Source organism: Anoplolepis gracilipes, chromosome 6, assembly GCF_047496725.1.
Source record: "Anoplolepis gracilipes chromosome 6, ASM4749672v1, whole genome shotgun sequence".
Lineage (NCBI taxonomy): Eukaryota > Metazoa > Arthropoda > Insecta > Hymenoptera > Formicidae > Anoplolepis > Anoplolepis gracilipes.
This window is the reverse complement of record NC_132975.1, coordinates 16017034-16043681: the sequence shown is the minus strand read 5'-3', so window position 1 is coordinate 16043681 and position 26648 is coordinate 16017034. Positions and strand designations below refer to the sequence as shown.

The window sequence follows — 26648 nt, the reverse complement described above, 5'->3', positions numbered from 1 at the left end:
GTTGTTAAGTGAATTTTCTAAAAGCATTTAAAAGTCGAAAGAAAATTTCATCGTTTTTCCTTCTAATAATTTTTTTCTCCCCGTGTTTTTATCTTGTAAATTTAATCAATCACATTTGTCTATCATTAACATCTATTATCAATAATATATGTATATACATATAAGTTGTATGCGTATGTGTGCGTGTAGATGGATAGATAAATAGATGCAAATGTAATTTTGCAAAAAATGATTTTTAATTACATTATTTTCTATTCATTTTAGAGAGAGAGAGAGAGAGAGAGAGGGAGAGGGAGAGAAAAACATGAATAAAATGTAGTAATACAGTTCATAAACACGCCTTTATTACGTTTCACGTATATAGATACATAGTAACTGACTTTCATACGCTACGCGTACGTAAAGTACGTCGTCATTGTAAGAAAAATAAAAAAGGATTCGTCCTCTTTTTACTCCCCTCTTTCCAAGATGTACTTATAATGTTGTCCGCCTTACAATAGGGATAGTGTACCAACGGAGAGGAAGGGGCCGGAGGGGGGAAGATCGAATTTATGTCGTTGCTTCTTTGGTTAAAGATGAATCACGAAGTAGACTATCAGCCTACGGAGACTTTTACATTGATATTACGATATATTACACTTTACTCAACAATCACATAATATTTTTCGGATTCAAATCGATCCCATTACTATTCTTACCGATTAGACAAATAAATGATACAATCGTCTTGTTTGCAAGCAGAGATACTTTAATAATGATACAATCGTCTTGTTTGCAACGAGAGATACTTTACTGTCGAAACTACTCACATTTGTTAGACCCTTAATGTCGAGTATATGTACATCGTGTAAAAAAAAAAATTAAAAAAAAAAAACATTCTGTTTTCTTCGCATAAATTAAAAACCGGTTAGTTCCACAGATTCCACAGATTATTTCGATTAAAGTTATAGATGCTCGAATAAATGCTGTTTATCCGAAGGCTGTTTATTTTTATCTGCGGTTTCGAAGTACACACATACGTAAACATTCGCATTCTCCAGCAATATTGAGTTCTCACTCCGATTAATTCACGCTCAAACATCTTTGAAAAACAAATAATTTTTCAACCCCTGTCGAACTAACCCCTCCCACCATCTTGCAAAAATAAAGAAACCAATAATACAGTTATGAGCTATTTATGAACTTTCATATCCCGCAAATTAGAAATTTTGACCTCGTTGCGCCGACGTCAACTAAGCCCCCCTCATAAAAAATATTCAATTCCTGCTCAGTGTGACGAGCTGAAAATTTGTAATCTGCGGTGTGTAATGTGTGAAAAGCTTATTAGTATAACCCATAATTGTGCGCTATTGGTTTTTTTTTTTTTTTTTTTCAATTTTGCAAAACGGAGGAGCCAGCTCGACAGGAATAATTTTCCAATAAACTTATATAAATTCCTATCTCATCTCGTTATCACGGTATGAGACGTTGAGTATGAGTTCATTCGCTCGATTAGCTAGCTCGTCTTATGTGGCTTGAATATCCTTTATATCTGGTATCTCTTTCGTTCTTCTCTTGTATGTTGACATACATACGTCTAATAATTACATTGGTTTAACAATCTCTCCTGCCGACTTACAATAGAGTTTTTCTTCCACAAACTGGCTTCAGTTTGCAACAAAGAAACATCGCTTATGGAGCGATGAAGCGATGAAGCGATCAAGCGATCAAGCGATCAAGCGTCAACTCGTGATCCGTATTTCTTATTCACAGGAGGGTTTCGTCGGAATAGAAACGACGCGAATATTCATTATCGCGGACCCACGTTGGCGAGGAGAGTTCTACGAGCTGCGTGTCCATCGTAACCGCAGTCGTCGTGGCCGATCTTTGCAGTTGCAGCCGACGAACGGCCGCGATCGCGGCCTTTGAGCAGCCTCGTCAACCCCCCTCGGATAAATCTCAGCAGGAGCACTCCTCCTCCCTCGGTAGTTCGTGACCCAGAGAATCCTTCATTGCAAAAGGAGGATCATTTAAAATAGACAAAAGAAAAAAATTCATGAAAAATTATATAAAAATTTAATGCGAAAATCTATAATTGCGATTAATACTTTGTTTAGGAGATTGTGATTGAGTTTTTATTATTACAATATATTATATTATATTATGTTATAATAATAAGAATTCTTAAAAATTCTACGTATTTCGTCGAATAAAAAAAATCCTTACGTCTGTCGACCTAGCCCCTCCACCTTGTAAAAATAAAAAAACAAATACTGCAAATTTACAAGCTATTTATGAGCTTTCATATCCCGCAAATTAAAAATTTTGAACTCGTCACACTAGGCAGGAATTTAATAATTTTGGTGGGGGGGGCTGAGTCGACGTCGACTCAGCCCCCCCGCCCCTTAAAAATAAAAATATTCAATCGTTCTTTGCGGCAGAATTAGGAGCTATTTATGAGCTTTTAAAATAATATAATTTCGATTTTTGAGCTTACCGTTTTAACCCTAAAACAACTTTTCATGATTTAACTCAAGAGAGAACTATACTTAAAATGAAAAAATTTAACACTTTTGCGGGTAAATATTGTTTATTGATTTATGAGCTCTCAAAATACGTGTATTTTGATTATTGAGCCGCAACCCCTTTATGGAAAAACCACCCCTCGCCTCCCCGGCACAAGAGAGGACTATACTTAAAATGAAAGAAATTAAATATTTTGTATTATTAATGCTTCTTATAGGTTATAGGTTCGCAAAATAATAATTTGTTTTTTATTTTAAATTTACAGTTCTCTCTTATGTGAAGCAGATGCGTGGTGATTATTTTTGTAAAAAGGTTGTAACTTAATAATCAAAATCGCTCGTATTTTTGGAGATGATAAAAAGATAAACAATATTTAGTCGTAAAATAAATTCTTTTATTTTAAGTATAGTTTCTTTTGTGCTGGAAAGATTTGGGAGTAGTTTCATTGTAAAGGAGTCGTAGCTCAATAATCAAAATACATGTATTTTGCAAACTCATAAATCAATAAACATTTTTTTTAATAAATCAAAGTATACAACTCAAGAATTTTTGTAGAAATGAAAGAATGTTTTATTAAGTTACAAGCTTTTTACAAAAATAATCACCACATCTCCTTCACATAAGAGAGAACTGTAAATTTAAAATAAAAAAAAATTATTATTTTGCGAACCTATAACCTATAAGAAGCATTAATAATATAAAATATTTAATTATAAAACACTTAATACAAAATATTTAATTTCTTTCATTTTAAGTATAGTCCTCTCTTGTGCCGGGGAAGCGAGGGGTGGTTTTTCCATAAAGGGGTTGCGGCTCAATAATCAAAATACACGTATTTTGAGAGCTCATAAATCAATAAACAATATTTACCCGCAAAAGTGTTAAATTTTTTCATTTTAAGTATAGTTCTCTCTTGAGTTAAATCATGAAAGGGTTGTTTTAGGGTTAAAACGGTGAGCTCAAAAATCGAAATTATATTATTTTAAAAGCTCATAAATAGCTCCTAATTCTGCCGCAAAGAACGATTGAATATTTTTATTTTTAAGGGGCGTGGGGGCTAAGTCGACGTCGACTCAGCCCCCCCCCCCCCCACCAATATTATTAAATTCCTGCCTAGTGTGACGAGTTCAAAATTTTTAATTTGCGGGATATGAAAGCTCATAAATAGCTCGTAAATTTGCAGTATTTGTTTTTTTATTTTTACAAGGTGGAGGAGCTAGGTCGACAGACGTAAAATCCTTCTAAAAAATGTAATTATTTATAATGTTTGAATCTTTAAATCTATTATTAAATTGCAATCAAAGAGTTTACACATTCGCTGAAAATGCGAGTAGAAAAAATGTACACGTAAAATATTACATTAGGTATATGTACATATATTGATTCTACATCTTTCACTCTTTATCATTAAGGTACTTCCAAAGGAACATTCCCTTTTGGATTATACTTGTGTGTGTGTGTGTGTGTGTGTGTGCGTGTGCGTGTGCGTGTGCGTGTGCGTGTGCGTGTGCGTGTGCGTGTGTGTGTGTGTGTGTGTGTGTGTGTTTTGATGTAAGACTTTGGACTTGTAACTTTGTATTTCTTTATTATAATATTATTATTATAATTACCAAGACATTTTCGTTTTCGGGTGAACTTTAATTGTAGATTTGTTCGAGACTATCAGTGTGCGTGTGCGCGTGTGCGCGCGTGAACGCGCGGAATGCATTTTAAGCGTTTTTGAGATCAAGGACCATGGTGACAGATGGAAAGCTTTGCAGGACTTTGTCGAACGTAAGACGAAGGTCATATTACCTTTCTCAACTCCATACTGCCCGGTGTACTCGAACGTTGCGTTCGCGTTGTAATCTTCTCATAAGGGATAGTGCCTCTGCAAAGAGCGCTCGGATCCAAACTTAATGTCGCTTTCAGAGTATTCTTCTTTACCATACCGTTGACATTGTTGACGTTGAGGCCGATACGACTGGGTGAACAAGTGCGCGTGTTGGGCGACGAGTTGGTGGTTGTCGTGTCGAGAGGGGTGTCCGAGGATTGCGCTATCAAAGAGTCGGAATTGGTATCGGTAGTCGTTGTACTCTCATTGCCGTTTCTACAATCCGTTATCGCGCTATCGATATTGGCAGTCAAGTGACATTCTTCCTCTGGACGGTTATTACCGTTGTCTGCGTTATCACCATCTTCGATGTTGCTGCTTCGATGTATTAGCTTGCTATCTTGCTGATCCGATCGGACGATCCTGTATTTGTCCTGCGGATCGATTTGTTTTTTTGTAATATTAATACAATGGCATGCGCAAATACCCGGCAATACACTCGAGATGATTCAAACATTGTTTTGTGCATGCAACAATTCAATTATGCTACATTATGATAATAATATAGATTGTTATATGAGAAAAAGCTCAGTCACAATAACGTTAATGCCGGTAATAGTTTTCTAATTGTTTGTAATAAAAAAGTGACAAATTTTAGACAAATTGACAACAAGAAAGAGACCTTGTCAATATAATCTGACAAAAAATTAAAAAGGAAGAAAAGCTAAACAAAAGTAAAACAAATTTCAATCGTTCTTAAACATAATAAGACGTACATATGTACATACATACATATAATAAGATATTTTTTGTCTTTTTTATTACCAAATAAAATTCTTACTAAAACATTCACATTAATTGTAAACCAACGTATTTTTTTTTTTTTTTTTTTTTTTTTTTTTTTCCGTCAGGCACATGCGCCCCCCCTCCCATCCCCCCCCTCTCTCTCTCTCTACACGTAGCTTATAGATATTACTTAATTTCTTCATTTATTTAAAAAAATACAAGAAATTACTTCTTATAATGAATACAACTTATATTAAATGATAAGAAACCTAGAGAATAATTAAATAAAATTAAAACACCTAGCAGATAAATTTTACAAATATACACCTTGCTGCAATCTCCCATCATCTCGTCATCACGATTGTCATGATTGTTATCGCCACTGTAAGTGTGATCGAAGGTATCCGTGCTAGAGTCATACGTATTGCAACTGAATGTTCCATGCCGATATTCTGTCGATCTTGCAAAAATTCCGCCATGTGATTTGCAATTTCTATTCAATTTTTCATTTTCCGCATTATAAACGGTGCCACGCATGGCTTGACCTACGCGACGTGCCACGGATCGAGGATCGATGATTCTTGGTTGCATGTAACCGCATCCATCCAGCTATAGACAAGTTTAAAGTTTTTTTACACGTGCGTGCGTGCGTGCGTGCGTGCGTGCGTGCGTGTCAAGTAAAATAAAGTATTTTACAACTGCCTATACTCACATCAGACTGCACATTAATGCATTCTGCCTCCGGATCCGGTCTCATAATCGTTATTTCACGATCGCAGATTGGCAATATGTCAAAATTAGGCGTGGGATGATTTATCACATCTGGATCCTTTGCAAAATAAAAGATTACGTTTATGCAGTTTATACAATTTCTTTTGCTTAAATAATAAGATTTACATATATATGAGACGTCCCATGTCAACTAAATCACCTTTATACGCTAAATTCAGCGCATCGGAAAAAAACGTCCGAGGTCTTAAAATATTCGTATATGCATCTAGTTTAAAAAATAACGTGGTCTTTTGAAAAATTTAATATCAAATACTATAATAATGTATACCTTGACTACGAATTAAATTTGGCTTAACGAATCGAATTTTTTATCTAATGTGCTTACTTTTGACATTTCTAATAATTATATGAAATAATTTTTTTTTTCCAAAAGTATGAGGCAGAAAAACATTTTTATTGATTCTTCTTTTAGAAAAAAAAGTGAAAAAGAAATTTTAATTTTTGCGAAAAATTTACAATATAGTTATTAAATTGTTTAATTCTCGAATGTAAATTTTGTTGTTAGTCAGACATTTGTTACGTCTAGATTCGCATTTTAATCTACGATGTTACTGTGAATCATTCATCGATTCTACCGATTGTAAGTGCTGTATTGGAGCCCCGCTATATTGGATTTTTCAAAAGGCCAAGGTTTCCTTTCAAAACTAACATGCATGTACGAATTTTTCAAGACCTCGGACGTTTTTTTCTTCCGACGTGCTGAATTTTAGATATGAAAGTAATCTGGTTGATAACATGAATCGTCCCAAATATATTTAAAGAAAAAAAAAAGATTATAGATTTTTAAGTTGTATTCTTACCTGTAAACAATAACCAATTCTTTCGGCAATAGTGGAAAAACTTGGTCTGTCATCGGGCTGCGGGTGCCAGCATCGCGTCATAATTCCGTATATAGGATCTGGGCATCCTGCAGGTTTTTCAAGACGTCCACCGGACGTCACCATCGACATGACTTCGAGATTTGCGCATCCGGTGTAGGGCATATATCCAAACGACATAATCTCCCATAAGAGTACTCCAAAGGCCCTAAAAATCAATTGTACATTATGTTTTACTTCTACCAAATGCAATGAATAATTAGCATAAATGCATATGTATATATGTATATATGTATATATATATATATATATATACACACACACACACACACACACACACACACACACACACACACACACACACACACACACACACACACACACACACACACACACACACACACACACACATGCAGTATCTTATCTTTCCTATATTTCAAACAACTTACATATCGATGAACTTCTTTTGTGCCGTAAGAATTAAATTGTCGCGAAAAATATGAATAATAACGTAAAAAATAGTAATAAGTTAAAGGTAAGGCATATATTTTTTAAAATTGAAAATTGTTTAAAGTTGAACAAAAAATGAAATTTTAACGAAACACAATCTCACCAGACATCGGTTTTTGTAGTGAATATACCATCCAAAAAGCTCTCAGGCGGCATCCACTTTATGGGTAGCATCGCTTTGCCACCTTTTTTATAATAATCACTTCGATAAATGTCTCTGGCCATACCAAAGTCCGCGACCTTAACAGTACGCCCTGGTGCTTTGGTAGTCAATAAGCAATTCCTAGCAGCAATATCTCGGTGTATAAAACGTGCCTCTTCCATATATTTACAACCGTTTGCGACATCATAACCACACATGATGAGATCCAGCATTGTTAACGATGTAGGTCGATCCTGCATTAATTGTAAGAATAAATATATATATATATATATATATATATATATATATATATATATATATATATATATATAGTAAACTTTCTATTTACTCTAAAATAAATATATACATATTCTGTTTGAGTTGTACATATTTTATAATAGAATAAATAGAAATTACTAATATAATAAATATAATGCACAATATGTTTTAATAATTAATTTCAATTTATATAATAACAATGTAAGCGATCAACCAAAATCATGAATAAAAAATACTATTAACAAAATATATAATTAAAAATAATTTCTAATAATGATCTTGTCTAAATAATAAAATAAAAAAAAAAACGAAATATCGGTTAGCAATCTTTCCAATTACATATATAAGTTATCTATATATTCGGAAATACATATACATTCCGTTCGCATATTTGTTATTTTTGTTCTTATGTATACATATATATGTATCCTATTTTAAAAAATAGAATACAAGGTATTATACTTTAAAAAAGTATGCTCAAATTTATCAAAAATATTACGTTTTCAGAAAAAAAAAAGTTGTTTGACCTTAAAAGAACATCTTATATCTCCTTTAAGATCAAACAATTTTTTTTTAAAACGTGATATTTTTTTTATATATTTAAGTTTATTTTTTTAAATGGAACACTCTGTATATGACAAGTTTGTGTTTGTGTATGTGTATGTGTTTTAAATGCAACTAATTATTTTTCGAAATGTCATTTACTTTCGAAACGCATGATGGTAGCACGATCATACGTATCATTTCTCACAAACGTTTGATGTAAGACGTTAATATGTTTCTTTACTAATGCGGGAATAAATTGTAAAATAGAAATTCACAGAACACACGATAAAAAGGACTTTATAAAAAAATTTAATCGGTTCGGTTATATGGTTAGATTTCATTGTTGTACAGTTTATATAAAGTTTCGATTTAATTATAAATCCAATTTGATTGGAAAAGAGAGAGTTTTGAAACAGGGAGAAATAAATACAAGCAAAAATAATAATAATATAATTTTTGAAACAGGATTAGTAAGTCGTTAACTTTTGATTCATGTCCTTGATATTAATTATCCTTGTTAATCTGTGTGAGGAATGATATATCATTTACGCTTACAATCTTATACCATTTACAATCATATTTTTTTATCTTATTTCACATTCTCTCTCTCTCTCTCTCTCTCTCTCTCTCTCTCTCTCTCTCTCTCTCCCCTCTCTCCCTCCCCCCTCTCTCTCCCCCCCTTTCTCTCTCTCTCAAGTTAATAATATTATTAATATACTTACTGGTCGAGGCCTTTCTTCGCGTAGGAAATTCTTAAGATCTCCTCCGGCTAATAACTCGAGAACGATATATCTCGGATGTTTGTCAAAAGACACACCGATAAAGTGTACTATATTGGGATGATTAAATTTGCTCATTATCAATGCTTCCATCATGAAATCAGCTTCTGCTTGTGTTGTGGATAGAGATGGCAGCGTCTTTACAGCAACAGGATGTTCTTCGCCACGTCGATATTTGTATACGCCTTGAAAAACTTCGCCAAAAGCACCTTGACCGAGAGGTCTGCATTAAAAAATGTAATTGTGTTCTTATTTTATTTTACAATATATGTATATATACATATATAGGTTTTTTCTTATTTCCCTCTCCCCCCCCTCTCTCTCTCTCTCTCTCTCTCCTCTCTCTCTCTCTCTCTCTCTCTCTCTCTCTCTCTCTCTCTCTCTCTCTCTCTCTCTCTCTCTCTCTCTCTCTCTCTCTCTCTCTCTGCTATTTAAATTTGGACAACAAATTCTAAGAATTTAAACTCGAGGGCAAACATTGTGAGAGAGCTACATTTAACTTATAAAATTACTAAAGTTGATAAATCTGATTGATGCCAAATAATCTTGGCTAAAACGTATTTATACTAACTTTACTAAAGTAATGTTATCACGGGGTATTTGCGGTAAGTCTTTAAAGCTATATAGATTGCCAGCGAATTCATAGTTGGGATTGAATTCGGTCATCATTGTATCCGATACTGCACGCAGTGCAGTTAACTCTGTACCGTTACCAAACATCACTTGGCGGCGATGCAAAAGCTCTTGTTGATTTTTGTATCGTTTATCTATCAAAAAAAATGTAACGATAATATGAATGAGTATATCGTATGGAACAAATTTATATTAGTTAGAAATATTAATAAAAAATAGCGAAAATATATAAATATAATTAAATTCAAAGGAAACTTATTTTATTTAAAGATAAAATTTTATTTGTACAGTTATTTTCTTCCATTTATTCTTCCGACATCGATACAGTACGATTAATACGGTATGATTAATGGTAAAGTTAAACGATTTGTGAGGCGATTTTGTTTTAGCTTACAAAGAATGTGTATTACGGGATTTTTTTTTTTATATAAATCTTAATGTTTTAAAAAAAAAATGTATCTTTTTCAACCGAAATTTGTTGTTTCTTAAACACGTACACGTATTTGCTAATCTACTCCGATTTGATTTTGAGAGGTTTTCAAAATTCAATTCTGCTGTTAAAAAAATTTTTTAAAGCTATTAGAAGAAATTGTAAAAAGTCATGGAAAGTATTCTGCAAGCGCATTATTCTATCAAAGAAGAAATGTTTTCGCACAAATCTGACCAATCGTCGATTAATTGTATTATTTGTTGTACCGATGTTAGAGGAATGTATTTTAAATAAACAAACAACTGTGTGTGTGTGTGTGCGTGTGCGTGTGCGTGTGTGCGTGTGTGTGTGTGTGTGTGTCATTCATGTATCATTATAGCTCAAAATTTTAAAAATATATCTCGAGTTTTGTATTATGCTCTATAATACACATATATATATATATATATATATATATATATATATATATATATATAATAAAATATGTGTGTATATTTATATTTTATTATACATTGATAAAAAATATATCTTATACATACTTACAAGATACTAGGCAAATTCCGATAATGGAAAATAGGCCAATGATTACGACTATAAACGGTATCATGTACGTTTGATGTGCATCCTTGGAATCGTCGATCACTAAAATTCAAAACAATTTTTTACTTTGTTTATATTTACATATAATTGAAATGACGAATATAATGAGCTTTTATATGATTGTCGTCGTACTTACTAATACACGACTTGGAATTGTTGCTGAGCAACCAACCCTGGGGACAGAGACACTTGGTTTTGCTTAAATGCCGATCGAGTGCGACGCAACGATAATCACAATCGCAGCTCTCACTGATCGCGGGTATGATGAGAATCTCGCCCGAGCCATAATGAGCTGCAGCTTTAAAGTAAATATCAGTGAGTTTAGGACTGGCATACGAGTAACCACCTTCGCCATTCCCAGAGTCCTTATGTCCGGTATTACCGCCTACAAAATGCAGAATTATATTTTTAGATTAATTTTCAGAATTATTAGAATTAAAACATAAAAAAAAAAAAAAAAAAAAAAAAAAACATGAAATAGCAACATTTACTTTAATGGATAATTTAACTTTTTAACTTATTACACTGTGGTAATCTATTCTAATTTTATATTCTAATTTAATAAAAAAATAAAAATAAGGGATCTGAATAAAAAAATCAGGATAAATGAATGTTAAGTATTTGAAATTGAATATTTTAAGATTCTTCTTAACCCAGGGAATTTAAATTGTGTTTTTAAAATTCTTACTTACCAATATAACCACCGCCACCGCCTCCTGTTTGGCAACCGCCTCCACCTCCACCGAAACCTCCATTACCATATCCTTGATCTCCGGATTCGCAACCAAATCCTCCTAAACCTCCACGAATCAATGGCATTCCCGAAGAATTTTGTTGATGAGAATTATTAGTCGACAAACTGTCCCAACTGCCACCAGGTCCGCCTAAAAGCCCCGTAATGTTCTATTCAAGTTTATCTCTTAAAAAAATGTTTTAAAATTTTATATACACATTTTTAAAATTGTTAATTACCTATGTCCTTTGAAATTGTCGGAGGAAATGGATATTTATCTGCGGGAGCAGGACCACGTCCATGTTGTAATCCATCGTCCGTGTAAGAATTCAACCCCAAACCACCACCGCCACCCGCGATTAAGATAGGTTCCGGTTCGTTATTGTCTTTTAGCTACGATCATTTAAGGAATTAACTTGCATGATGGTGAAAAATTACTAAGATTTTTACTATATGCAAGTATTATTACTATAATGAAAATTAAAGTACTCGAGTGAAAAAGGAAGAAAAAAAAAAAATATCCACATAAAGTTTCTGTCTATTTTTCTTTCTTGCAATTAGTCAGTGTATCTTGATGCGTTACTTTAGGTATTTTTATTCTCTTTTATTTATGGATATTATATGATGTGTACTAAAAATTCATACACACACACACACACACAATATATGTGTGCGTGTGCGTGTGTGTACCGCAAGATATTATTAATTACCATGAAGACAACTGTCGCACCACCGCCGCCTCCACCACCATTCTTAAACTCGATTTTTTTCACTTCTCGTACTTTCGACGAGACGCTATACGGCATCGCTGATTCCTGCGATTTATCCGGTGATTGACAATTGACTGTCTTCATGCCGAGATTCTGAATACAAGATAATGTAAACAACAATATATAAATAAGGCATGTTCTTTAATTGATGGCATAATCAGAAGGTGATTTTATACACGTAAAAATATATCAAAAGATTTAAAATAAAATTTTTGTACAAAATTTTGTCTTTGAGAAAAGAAAACTCTCTAGTTTGATAGTCGGAAACTTAATCACACATCTCTCCAAATTTTTACTTGCGTAATTTACATTAACATGAATTATGTTTTATTACGTTAGGTAGCGTAGTAAGAATAAGAAAGCTTGGTACTTTATTTTTATATATAAAAAATATTTAAAGTTGAACAAGTCACTTGTAAAATACTATTTCTATAATAAAATGATTTATTTTCTATAATAGATAATTGTATATTTTTATTTTCATAATTTCTCTGGTAGACAATGAAAGAAAAAAAGAATACGTGAGAAGGCAGTGAGAGGAGAGGGAGGGGGGGGGGGGGGAACATCTCTATATGAATTCACAAAAATCAGATAGAAGTGTCATTAAAAATTAGACAATTATGGTTAAAAAATATCTATAAAGACGAAAAGATAAAGATGTTATTAATTTTCAATAAATGTAGTCTTTTTGTGAAAATAAAATTTTATATATACAAATAAGTTTTTTATATATTTTATATATACATATATTATATGTACAACAAATGATGATTCACACTTTTTTCCCGTCATTATGTCATCAATTTATTTATTTTTATTTACTTAATACTCACTTTGGGACACGCGTCTATTCCCGCTTGACCTACAATGAAATATAATTGGTCGCCTTTTTGGAGCTCTATCACACCGCGAACAAGGGCACCCAAAGCATTACCCGCGCCACTGGAACCCTTTCCTCCTCGTGCTCCAACGCTGATTAAACTGTATTTGAAGATGATTTACTAATTGAATAAATCGATTGAAACAAAATATGTTTCTTCACACGAACCATCTCAACGGTATAATTCTTCGATTAATTAAACACAATAGCAAATGTATTACAACTCTTTTGAGCAAATTCTTACATATTTTTAATACGAGAAGCAATGATTTTTTCTATTATATTATGCAATAATTCTGCATTTTTTGACATCTACTAACGTGTAATATTCACCGCGTGGCGCGGTCCATTGTTGAACTCCATTAAAATTAAAGATCGACGAATTAAAGTTATTCCTCTGATCTGCTGGCATCGACGATGGTACAATCAATTTTACATTAGTGCCATTATGTTTCTCGATGCACTCCCTGTTGTTAGGACCCGTTCTGCCAATACCTCCGCAAGAGGTAATCCGGATAACTGAAGGCAAAGCATTAAGTAATTTGTAGTAATTAAGAGACATGATATAGCTTTTTTTGCACCAAGTAAATATAGTATAATAGAACAAACAATTTCATAAAAAAACAACACGTTACAGCATATATTTTCGGTCATTATTGTGTGGGAATAATTTTTTTTTTTCTTTTTTTTTTTTTATATAAAGTAACTTTTTAAAGAGAGTGATCGAGAGAGTGTATTAAAAAATAGTGGAATTTTCTTAAATATTTAATTCTTGATTTATTATGAAAATGTTAATTTTTTTTTAACGATAGAAAAGATAATTCGATGAATTTGCATGATGTGTGAATAAACTTTGTGCAAAATACATTGCAAACAAAAACAAAATAATTTTTTTCAAAAAGTGCTAATTTTTTAAACTATCATATTTTATGTTATATTTTTAAATTGTGTCCAAGATTAAAAAATATCAATACTAGTTCGAAGAATATACATATATTATGTGTCTGTAAAAAAAAATTAAAAATTTAACCTACAAATAGATAATTAGATAATGACTACCAACAATTAGATAAAAAATATATTTTATTAGAAGATATTTTCTTTAGAAATATATAAAATAAGTATGCAAAATATTTGATTAAAAATCATGCAAATTCAAAATATTTTCTGGCATTAAAAAAATCTTGATAAATGTTTACATTAGCAGTTTACACTTTGCTGATAATCTTGATATACATATTGTAAAATAAAATACTGAATAATGTTTACTTTGTTTTAATTAATTTTTTTACAATTATTGAGATATTTAACAAAAAACTTGTTGCCATTCTCTATATATTTAACTAATTTTTCACAGATCATTTTCATTTATATTTCATATGATACGGAATACATTTCTGCAAATAATACACACACACACTTCTGAATTTTTTGATGCTCTCTTTTGGTTCCTGAGATACGTGATTTTGAAATATTATAAAAATAATATTTTCAGAAAAAGAGATAACGAAATTAATCAATCCGATTCGATTATTATTCTTTTCTAAATTTAACTGTGATTGGTTAATTTCTTACGACTTATGACCTACGACTCTATTGTAGACCAAGGATTAATCTTAATAATCTTAACCTTGACATATGTATGTTTTCAACATTTTTATCGTAAAGGTGTTCCGCCCCTGCCGCACCAAAATTGTTTACTGTTTACTTTATAATAGATATCTTGAAAACATATGTCAAGGTTGAGGTCAATGGAACTAAATCTCTTTTTTTTTACATATTACATTATTTTTGCAATATTTTAAAATCGCACATCTCAATTTAAAGCGTGTTATTTAGAAATGTACTTATGTATAACATATATCATATAGGTTAAGACGAGATTGCCGACGAGGTGACTACTAATGTAAATACGTATTTACCAAAATCTTATTAGGAAGATAAACATGCGATAAATAACAAATGTTTTATCAAAACATGTTGTATTGTATCACACACAAAACATCTTATTTATTTTATAATAAATATTTGCGCGATAATAAATATGGTGTTTCAATAAAGTTACGCTAATATTTAATGAGAATGGATGCATTAATTTTGCGTATGTATACCTGTACTGTTTGCGAAATCTGGATGCTGCGGCGGTACTCTTTCGGAGTCAATATCAGGATTGGAATAATTAAACTTGCCTACAACTTCTGGTGGAACTCCTGAGTACAAAAAAAATGTTTGAAAAAAAATGTATAGACAAAAAATGGGCAACTACACATAGCGCTGTTTTGGATATTCGGGAATTTATCTATGATTCTGATCAATTAATTTTTGTATACCTTTTTAAATTCTAAATTGATGATGAAAAGGGATAATCAGATTAATTTTTTTTTTTTTTTTTTTTTTTTTTTTTTTTGAAATTTATTTTAAAACGAATTAGTTTTTTTTTACTGTTTTTAATCGAGAAAAAATTGTGCTTTTAACTATTGAATTGTTAAATATTTTAAGATAAAATATTTCAACGCTAAATTTATATCGTCACGGGATCCTGTGCGACTGACCATGAGTCTTTAAACTATCTTTATTTATATATATATGCACACACGCAACGTAATATGAATATATTTGTTAAAGTTACCAATGGCGAAACATTCCGGACTTAAGGAAATATCGTCAATCGCTATGTCACCTTGCGAAGTAATTCCTCTGGAAGCCTCAAATTGCAAAACGTATCTGTGGTAAATAGTAGACGTCAAAAAAATTAATCAACGTTTGCATTGAATGTTATGCATCTCTGTCGCTATATTTATATTTATTTATACAATATAAATAAATTTAAATTTTTATGTGATAATTATAAATAAATATAAATTAGTATAATAGTTGTCTGTATAACAAACATAAATAATTATAAATTACCTATATTTTATGTGAGGTAGAGCAATTGCCTCATTATTCCAAATATCGCTGTTAGTTTTGAAAGACCACCACAATCTGCTGGTATAATTTCCAAATGGTTTTACTTGCACCAGATAAAGTCCCAGAGATCCGGGATGTGCGCCGTACTTGTGGTAAAAAAAGCGTATCTAGAAACATTTGTAACTATTTATAAGAAATTCATTGAACGCGTGTCAAGAAAGAAATCTCTCTCACAGAAAGAGGAATGATATAATATGCACTATGATAAATATTGCAAATGCATTTTCTAGAAAAGAATATTTATACAGCAAAAGACACTTACTTGTGCCTATATATATATATATAATATCCATATCATTCATATATATCATGATAATCGGTAATGTATAGAAAACACCAAACGATAATATCTACGTGAATTTAACATCCGACCTTTTAAAAAATTAGTTTTTTTAATACAAGGAAAATGATAGAATTTTATTTGTAATTGTTTGTAGTAACAATAATTTTATTTGTAGTTTTGTTCATTAAAAAATACAAAAATTAAATAAAAAGAATGGCTCGCACGCGACATTAAGATATCTCAAATCCGCGTGAAGTTTAGTGGCGTTGTCGTTAGAATTGTTATAGTAGTTGTTTGTGGTGAGATTTTTCTTTTGTTGGTAGTTGCATTGTTAAACAATTGCGCTACAAGTGAATTTTGTTAATTTTCAAGATATCCTGAAAACGACTTGTAGGATTCGATTTAATATCGTTTGTAGTTGTTTGTAATGATTTTACTTTCGTTTCAAGGTATCCTGAAAAATTAATAAAATTGTCCTGTCCAGCGCAATTGTTTAAATAATTATATTTTGTGAACGGTGCAAATACAAACGAAAGGAAAATTACCACAAACAACTATAAACAAATAGACAACTGTGCATGGCTCAGTTTTTTTTAAATTTTTTAGTGGATAAAACTACAAACAAAATTATTATTATTATTACTAGAAACAACTACAAACAAAATGCTACCTATTTTTCCATACTAAAAAATTAAATTTTTAAAAGTCAGACTTACGCCAAGTTTACATATGTAGGTAACAATAATTAACAATTGATTAGGGTTGCAACATGTCATTTTTCAAAATTAAATGATAAGTAAGTATTGTGATATAGAATGGTATTTTTTTATATCACAACAAATATCGACATTAAGTGTCTCGTGTGAATAAAATTTATATACTACTTAAATTCTCAATCTTTAATTATTATATAATATATCGACATCGCATCAAATTTATTATTATACAATCTTTGCTAATAAGCCATTTGTGACAATGAATCTCTTTACTACTAACAATAAGTGTAAAACACAAAACCCACTTTATTTCTCTCTTCTGCCCCCCCCCCCCCTCACTCTCTCTCTCTCTCTCTCTCTCTCTCTCTCTCTCTCTCTCTCTCTCTCAATTTTTTGTAAATTAAAGATAGATTATGTGTGCGCGCGCTAAGCAAGGTAGAAAATATAATAATAAAATAAAATTGCAAATACATACTTGACACGATTGATGATAAGGGCTTGCAGGATCGTTGCTATAGGGTGGTGTCGGATTGTATAAAGGACTTTCAATGGTGCCTCGACTGCCATATGCAACATTCACGCCAGATGTACTTTTAGACGCCATATTCACGTATGCATAAGTTCCTGTCGAGAAAGGGAGGGAAAGAAATAATAATATAATGTATATCGCGCTTCTTTTTTTTGTTTTTTTTTTTTTTTGTTTTGTTTTGTTTTGTTTTTGATCTAAATTGTAAATCAAACGCGCAAACCTGTTGCATTGCGATAAGTATGATCGTAATTTGGTCCGGTCCTTACAGACGGCGTAGCACCTTTATTAAGAGTCCAATTTAGAGGTCTTCCAGGGACATTTGTCCATCCACACCAACCATTCTCAAAGTTGCATCTCGCGTTTTCAGGTATTTTGTCTGTCAAAATTTCCAAATTTCTATTTCTACGTTGAATTTGATGCAACTATTACTCTCAAAGATATACATTACAAGATTACAAAAATTAAGAAGGGGAAAATGTAAATTTTTCATGTAACACACCGCATTCGAGTGTTTCATCTTCACCATCCGCGCAATCCTTTGTAAAATCACAGATACGAGTCCTATTCAAGCAGTGACCGTTGTTACATCGAAACATATCCTTTGTACAGGCGACACCGACCGATATAGACTCTAGATAGATGCAAACATTATTGCGGTTCAATTACTGAATTAATGTTTTACAATGCAATTAACGCAATAATATACAAAACGCGTTTGCATTTCCTTCTTCAAATGACTTTATGACAACTACTTCTCTTTTTCAATCAACATTGTATATAATTGCTATTACAATGTTTGTATACAAATTTAATCTTCTGCAAAATTATATCGCTATTCTTAATAATATTCTAAATAACTTAATAATATTCTTCGAACGATTAAAAATCTTACATTCGCTTAATTTTAAATACGAATACATATGCATAAACAAACAACACGGTCATTACCTTATATGCAAATGCCATAAATTTCAAAAGAGTGCAAACGTGTTCAATTCAATATATTCTTATCGTATGATAAAGTGTTTAATTAATTAAAAATTAAATCATTATACACGGACAATATTAAAATATATTTTTTTATTAGTTACCTGGAAAGCAATTGACTAGACGAATATTGTCAACGCCGATGCTCGAGTTGGAATAAGGTAGGAATGCCTCTATATATAATTGATAGGGTTGATCGACCGCGCGTAAATTGTAACTCATTTTTTTCCACCTATAAACGAACAAAATATTAATTAAAAATATTGATTTTTTTCTTCTAAAAATTTATATTACAATACAAATACAATTTTTTTTTGTACATACGTAACATAATTATTCCCATGTTTTGAATATGCGATTGAGCTCGTATTATTAGTTTGTATTACAATATTTACGAATCCATCTACCATTTCCACCTGGTAAAGCGAAAATTCGACGCGACAACGCGGCCCCGTGCGAAAAATTGGCTTTGACCATATTTGAGCATCCCCTGGACCGCTAAACCACAGGAAATGCCCTTCAAAGACAAATAATTTTTTTAGAGAGTTTATTATGCAAGTAATTTCTTTTACTCGTCATCTTTTCTAGTTATGAAGGTCCTCTTATTTTTTTAAATAGCACCATCCCTGATTTTTTATACAAAAATTATAGGAATACGATGGTTGAAAATTGAGACGCGTCAAGTTGGCCCTTAATATTTAAAAAAAAATTAAATTTATATACATGATTCGATTGCACATTGTTTGCACATGAATGCACATTTTCTATTTTCGTTTGCACACCTTTAGTAAACAAGTTATTCAAAAAAAAACTTTTAGCAGGGACCAACTTCACAATAGCCCCTCAATTTTTGCAAAAATGATTTTCAATCAATCTAATCGAAAGATTTTCGTTTGCACATTTGTATGCAGGTTAAATTTTTGTTTGCACGTTTCTCGAAAAAAAAAAGTTATTGAAAAAAAAAACTTAAGGGGGGCTAACTTCACATTCAAACAAGTTCGAATTTTGCAAAAATCTTTTTTTAATAAGTTTAATCAGTAGATTTTTGTCTGCACATTTACATACAGTTGGAATTTTTGTTTGCACATTTCTAGAAAAAAAGTTATCGAAAAAGAAACTTTGGGAGGGCTAACTTCACAAGCAAACGAGTTCAAATTTTGCAAAATTTTTTTTGTAATAATTTTAATCAGTAGATTTTTGTTTGCACATTTCTAGAAAAAGAGTTATTCGAGTAAAAACAAAAATCTATCGATTAATTTGAGGTTTTTTTAAATAACTTTTTATCTAACTTCACGCGTCTCGAAAATTTAATCGTTTACGAAATATTTTATACTTTATAATTTGACATAAACTATGAAATATTTCATAAAATATTTATTTTTTTATTTTTTTATTATCTTCTTTATATTCGCAATATTTTTATGCCCAGAGTAATGAGGGAAATCCGTTAGAAGATATAAAAAAACACATAGTTTTCTTAAAGAATATGTAAACACTCGTTTGAAAATTCATATTTTTTTCTTTCATATCTCCTACATATCTGTGAAAAAAATGACCTTGGAAAAAACTTTCGGTAATGATAATTGCCCTTCCCCCCTGGAACGGTTTTTTCAATTTTTTCTATAGCCATTTTTTCACATATATAAAAGAAGCGAAATATTTCGGATGAACGATTTAAATTGACCACCCTATATAACGTTGTGATACATTTTTTTCAATCAATGGAATTTTCCCCCTATTTCTCTTCCAAAATGTACGGCCGATCCAAGATGAATTTCTGTACCGTTTATGGATTCATCGGCATCTGTATCCGGGAAATGTTTCGACAGATTGTTGGATGATGCCATGACTTTCTCAAAGGTCCGATTCGTAGCTTGCGATTTCGTAGATTGCTGCCAGAACCAGTCACAGTCTGTGTCCAGATCACAGTGGCCCACCGGGTGAGGCAAATTATTCAAGACTATCTGCAGATCCTTGATCCCGCGCGACATTCTGTCCTTGGGGTCGCCGCAGATTACCGTGATGTAACAGAAGATCAGGAAGAATCGTAGTAAAAATCCACCGCCACCGCCACCGCCACCGCCACCGCCACCGCCACCGCCACCGCCACGTATATACACATGCCGCCGATGATCACGCATGCAATGATCGTAATTTGCGATGGTGGTCGCCAATCTCAGTCGTACGTCTCTGATCATTACTACGCGATTTCGTTAAATCGACTATTTAGTAGTTCCTATAGATAAGGTCACGCACGACATTGCATGCTTTGTTCTTCCGTAATACTGGACATGATTTTGTGTGATTGAGTGTCGTAGTTGCTTTTTGTGAATTCACTGTTACTGACAGAACGTTGAAAACGGACAGCATCTTTCAAAAATGCGATTGAAGGTGAGAAGTTTGCGGCGATAAACACACCAATGGATTTGAACATCATGGATTTTTCTGCTGATGATCGGCTTCCATTGTGACTATGAGACTGAAATCAAATATATATTTTGATATTATACGTTTAATTGTATTTCAGCTAACAAGTATTGTTTAATATATATTATACTGTACATTGTACATGATTAAAATTTCTCGTTTCAAAATTTTATAATTACTATTATTATTACATATTTAGAATATTAATTTGGACACGCAGTGTTTTTATGCAATAATAATAATATTAAATACAGGTTCACACTTTATATATTAAGTTTATATACGTAAATTCATCCAACATGAAAAACTTTACATTCGTTGTTGTTGTTGTTGTTGTTGTTGTTGTATGCATCGAAATAGCGGACGCTGCAGCAGAGATTAAACAGTCAAATATAAATACAAATGTATTTTGTTAGTTTTGTAAATATTAGAGCATCAATCGTTTTTAAAATATCATATTGATTGCAGAAGATGGGCAACTTTGTCTCTGCTGCACGGATACCGGAAATTATACCATACACACACACATACACACATGTATATTTTACAACTTTCTTTTCTGTAATTTAAAAAAAATATATTAAATTTGATTTTTGTTAATATTTATTTCAATTATGGCTCTTTATACGATTTTTCACACGATTAGAGCCCATTTGTTAGTGCAAATGGACTTTGCGCCAAAGAGTAAGAATTGATGGATCTTATCGATCCATTACACACACGCACACACACACACACCTACACGTACTCTCTCGCAATGCGACAATATCCTTGTCAGAGCGCAGTATTATCAGGAAACGTGCAATGATCCAACGCGGTTCCATTTTAACATGCTTCCATCTTACGAATGCGATGAGAATCGCTAGTAATAAAAAATCAAAGTTTCTCTCGAAATTATAATAGCAAGTCGTGATTTAATCCATTCTTCAGAAAAGCCGAATCTTTGTGTCTTTTCGATCGCTCAACATGCTCGGCAATGGATAGCTATTGTCCGCGTGGAAATATCGATCGAATCCTACACATATATGTGTATGTACATACTTACTGAATGCTCGCATTTGCCAATCATTCGCGATGTTTCTGCGACAATGGTGATTATTCGAATTCTCCATTATTAATTTTAAAAAACTTAACGAAGCTAACGATACACTCGATGTCACAATTTATTAAGACTATCATGTTTATAATGCGAACAATAAATACAATTACAATAGAATTGAATGATAGATTTTTTACTTTTAATTGACATATTTCGTCAGCGTGGAAACATATTTGTATCTAATAATAATAAAAATTTGTAATAAGAAAAATTTATAAAAATAAAAAGTACGGAAACATATCTGAAAAAAGTCAAAAGAAAATATCTTTCATCTTTTCGTTTGAATTAACCATGTATTTATATAAATACACAATACAGCGAGTGCCACCTGGAAGTGGCCACCTCCTTTTATCATTTAAACTAAAAGATATAGACCGTAACAAATATATATATATATATGAAATTAAATGGCTTGAACTGAACTTTATTGTGAGAATAGTGATTGATTACCAAATTTATCTGTATCGAAGAACGGAGAAGTATACACAATTTTTTATACAATAATGTAGATATTTTGATATAATAAAAGTTGTAGCGTTGTTTGATTATAAAAAAATTATCCATACCCCTCCATTCTTCAGTACAGATAATTTTGTAATCAATTACTATACTCCCACTAAAGTTCAGTTCAAGCCATTTAATTTTACATACATATATATATATATATATATATATATATATTTGTTATGGTCTATCTCTTTCAGTTTAAAAGATAACAGGGGGTAACCACTTTCAGGTGGGACACGCTGTATATATATATATATATATATATATATATATATATATATATATATATATATATATGTATATAATATATGTGTATATATGTATGTACATGTATACGATATGTGTATAGAGGAATGGATATTCTCGAGATAAATCCGCGCAAACATGTGATATATTGCGTCTTTTTATCGAGCCTTAATTATATTGTATTGTTTATATATATTACGCCACAACATTTTTCTTACTTGTATATTTAGTAAAATATTTTACCTCCTTTTTTTTTATGTACAAGAAGAGACAAAATCATGTTGCAGCGGTTGATTATTATATCACATTGTTGAGCATTTATTCATAACGCAAGGTGTATCGTAACTACCAGATATTCTTTATATAAAAGACGGATTTTCTGGCCAATTTGAAGACAAGCCTTTTTCCTCGACTTGGCATGTTGAGGCATCAATAATTTTCAAGTTATAAGCGATTGAAAAAGAAGAGTTTTTGGCAAACGAAATTTTGTAGAGTTAAAACATTGATAATACAATATAATTACGTTCTTCAGTTAATTTCAGGTGGAATTTATTTTAATAAAATTTTAATTTAGACTTAGTTCTAAAAATATAAATTAGAGGTTTGCAAAAAACGATGTTCTCTTTCGATATTTGGATGGAGGAAAAAACATTTCCAAATTGATGAAAGAGTCGTATTCTATTAAAAGGATATCTGATAATTATGATACACTCTGTATAACGCGATATTGCACCATTAATTCGGAAGTTTTAATTGTGATCAATTTAACTTTTAATACATTCTACATGTATTAATGTAAACGCAGCGCTACAAGTATTTTCGCCCCCCTCTCCCCCGCCCCCATTCCCCTCTTCCTTCTCTTTCTCTTCCGGAGGAAGATTCGAGTAGTCGTCTGGCTACGATCATTCGCGTAGGTTATATCGCACCCTCGTTCAAGTAATCATCCTGGTAAGGTAATCCGGAAGTGCCTATTCACATCAAATTCCAAGAGTCTAGAGCCATTGACCGACGCTTATTATTAAATCGATATTTGTAAAATTCATATGTTTATGCAACTACAAGCAACGATACTGAATTTCTCTATGTAGTATATATGTACAAGCTGTTTGTTATGAAAATAGTAGCTTGAATCACGTGGAACCAAAGTAGAGACAACCCATTGCGTTATTAAAATAAATTACATTGATTTAATATTATTATATGTTGAGGCATAGATTTATATCGTAATATAGTAGGCATTAATATAGGCATTTATATTGTATTGAGGCATAGATTTATATTATATTGTGCTTTCGCTCCTACGATTTTTTGCATGTATTGTATGTACAGTGCTTATATGATTGTGTAAGACACGTATCGATTGTTCTCATATTATTTCAAAATAAAATTATACAAATCAGCAACAATTAAAGATCCAGATACACATCAAAAATTTTGATTAATATTGAAATATTGTATATCTATTTATATTTACATAATTGCAAATACGCTTTTCGCAGCTATAGCATATCAAGTATAATTATAAATATTGCAACGAGATTAAATAATAAGTGTATATTCCTTCTTACTTTACTATATATATAGTAGAATAAAAAAGTACTTGTATCATTTGATTGTTGCAATATCTAGGTGTACTTGATATGGTGTAACAGTAAAGAGACATTCGCAAATATATAAGTATTTCTCACATATATATTTCTCGACATTAATCGCTTATAAATAATTTGAAAAATTATTTGGTATCTAATATATATATATATATATATATATATATGTAACTTATTTGTTTGATACTAGCTAAATCATTTAAAAGGATATATACATATATATATATATATATATATATATATATATATATATGTGTGTGTGTGTGTGTGTGTGTGTGTGTGTGTGTATATGTATATATATTTAAATTGTTTAAAAACACCAACTACACTTTGAAAGATACAAAAATATTGTGAAAAATGAAATTGTACACTTAAACTTTTTTTCTCTTAGCATGCGCACACATGTGCTTACTATACATATATGTATAACAATTAGAATTAGATGATACAAGTATTTTTTTATTTTACTATATAGTGTATATATAGTAAAGTAAGAAACAATATACACTTATCATTTAATCTCAATATTTATACAAGTTACATATAATAAGTTAAAATATTTAATAAATATCTATTGGCTCTATAAACTGTAACATATTTAAGGCCACAGCGTCACACAGAATGATTACGGTCCAGCCAAACAACTTTATTGTATTTTTTTTTTTATAATTATTGAAGAAAACAGAGGGAATTTTGCATGCTTTTTTCGCGAAAGTTTGATATTGATAAAAATTAACACAATCTATAACAATACAGTTTTAGCAACACGGATATCAATGTTGCCCATTTGACAATATGGAGTTTAAATAATGATAAAATTTTCTCTCTATATATAGACAATGATATATATTTTAAATTTGTTTACATTTTTATCATTAAAAGAAGTGAAATATATTTTTTATCGTATCTACACTTGCGATAAAACGTAATTACATTAACGGGATGAAATATTATTACTTTATGTCATGATTGCAAGTTTACAACAATATTTATGGGAAAAGAATTTGTTTATGATATCGCAAAATAAAATACAAATTTTACCGAAATGTACGTGATAAATGTATAAATGTAAATGTTGTATCTGAACTTGAGGTTTTGACAATTATATTGTATAATATAGTGTATGCTGTAAAGTAGTTATGTAACAGTAACAAATTACATGAAATACCATGTTACCACGTACTTTTGATGGAATAGTTGTTTTCGTTCCGCTTCCGGTTCACCATCCGAAATTTCAGCAGTAATCGAACGATTTCTTCGCCAGCATACAGGACACGTTAACGAGAGCCACACGTAATAATGATTGATACATGAATTTTTTTTGTTTGTCAAATAGCTGGCACACGATAAATGCCAATACAATCTATTAGAGAAAGTAGTCTATCTGTGTGTGTGTGTGTGTGTGTGTGTATATATATGTATATATATGTGTATATCTATCTAACAAAGTATCGAACGAGTTTATTGCGTCTAAGAATGTATATCTATCTAACAAAGTATCGAACGAGTTTATTGCGTCTAAGAATTTCTCAAGCACTCACACCAACTATGCGTTCTCGCGTTGTCGACAAACGACAAATGTCGATCGGTATAAAGTGTCAATAGAGAAGACAGTCATCTTGAGAAAACACTCAATGTGTTGATCGAACTTGAATTTTAGCGTCGAGTCTCTCAAAAAAGATAGTCGTCTTCCTTCTCCCTGCTCGGGATAATCCGAGAAAAATCTGGCCACACTAATTAGGTAAGGTAAACTCGCATCACGCCATCCCGCCTGTGCGTGGACACGCACGCGTGCGCGCGTGCGTCGCGTGCATCGCGTGCATCGCGTGCATCGCGTGCATCCCGATCACATATGCGTAATCAACGCGCGAGATAAAATGGTGAGAAAACAGAGATGGAGACGGAGACGGAGACGGAGACGGAGTATCTCTGGATCGCATTCTCCGGAGCGCGTTTCGGCAAGGATCAAGTCGCGCTCTTTCCACTCGCTTTTCGGCGCTATCGATCGGTTAGGTTGTCCGCGCGCGCGGCTCTCGCGGCTCGCGGCTCGCGGCTCTCGCTCTCGCACACTCTTGGCAAAACGTCGTCCCGCGTCCCGCGTCCCGCGACCCACAAAGTTTATCCCTGGACCAGGGATTTAATTCACCGAGTCTCGTCAGTCTCGCGCGGATAGCTTGATACAGTATTTATGCAAAATCCGAGATCCGAGATCCGAGATCCGAGATCCGACAGTTTAACTTTGCATTTCACGCACGAAGATG

The 26648-nt window shown here is 31.9% G+C and overlaps 1 protein-coding gene across 2 annotated transcripts; it reads right to left on the bottom strand.

Moving 5' to 3' along the window:
- Positions 1 to 322: 322 nt before the first annotated feature.
- Alk (Anaplastic lymphoma kinase) lies at positions 323 to 25852 on the bottom strand. 2 transcript variants are annotated; one of them, XM_072893867.1, is made up of 25 exons: positions 25571 to 25851; positions 20285 to 20980; positions 18826 to 19018; positions 18606 to 18733; positions 18014 to 18145; positions 17735 to 17890; positions 17461 to 17609; positions 15927 to 16093; positions 15646 to 15740; positions 15128 to 15226; positions 13337 to 13535; positions 12970 to 13117; positions 12077 to 12229; positions 11606 to 11759; positions 11326 to 11517; positions 10770 to 11018; positions 10577 to 10675; positions 9542 to 9737; positions 8914 to 9193; positions 7328 to 7620; positions 6697 to 6922; positions 5817 to 5933; positions 5432 to 5713; positions 4300 to 4752; positions 323 to 1986 (listed from the first exon to the last, which is right to left on the bottom strand). In XM_072893867.1, exons 2-25 carry the CDS (start codon positions 20697 to 20699, stop codon positions 1939 to 1941), a joined length of 4623 nt encoding a protein of 1540 aa, XP_072749968.1. In that variant the 5' UTR covers positions 20700 to 20980; positions 25571 to 25851; the 3' UTR covers positions 323 to 1938. The 2 variants fall into 2 exon arrangements, with proteins under 2 accessions (XP_072749968.1, XP_072749969.1); XM_072893868.1 differs by lacking the exon at positions 5432 to 5713 and having other exon boundaries at positions 25571 to 25852.
- Positions 25853 to 26648: the final 796 nt, after the last annotated feature.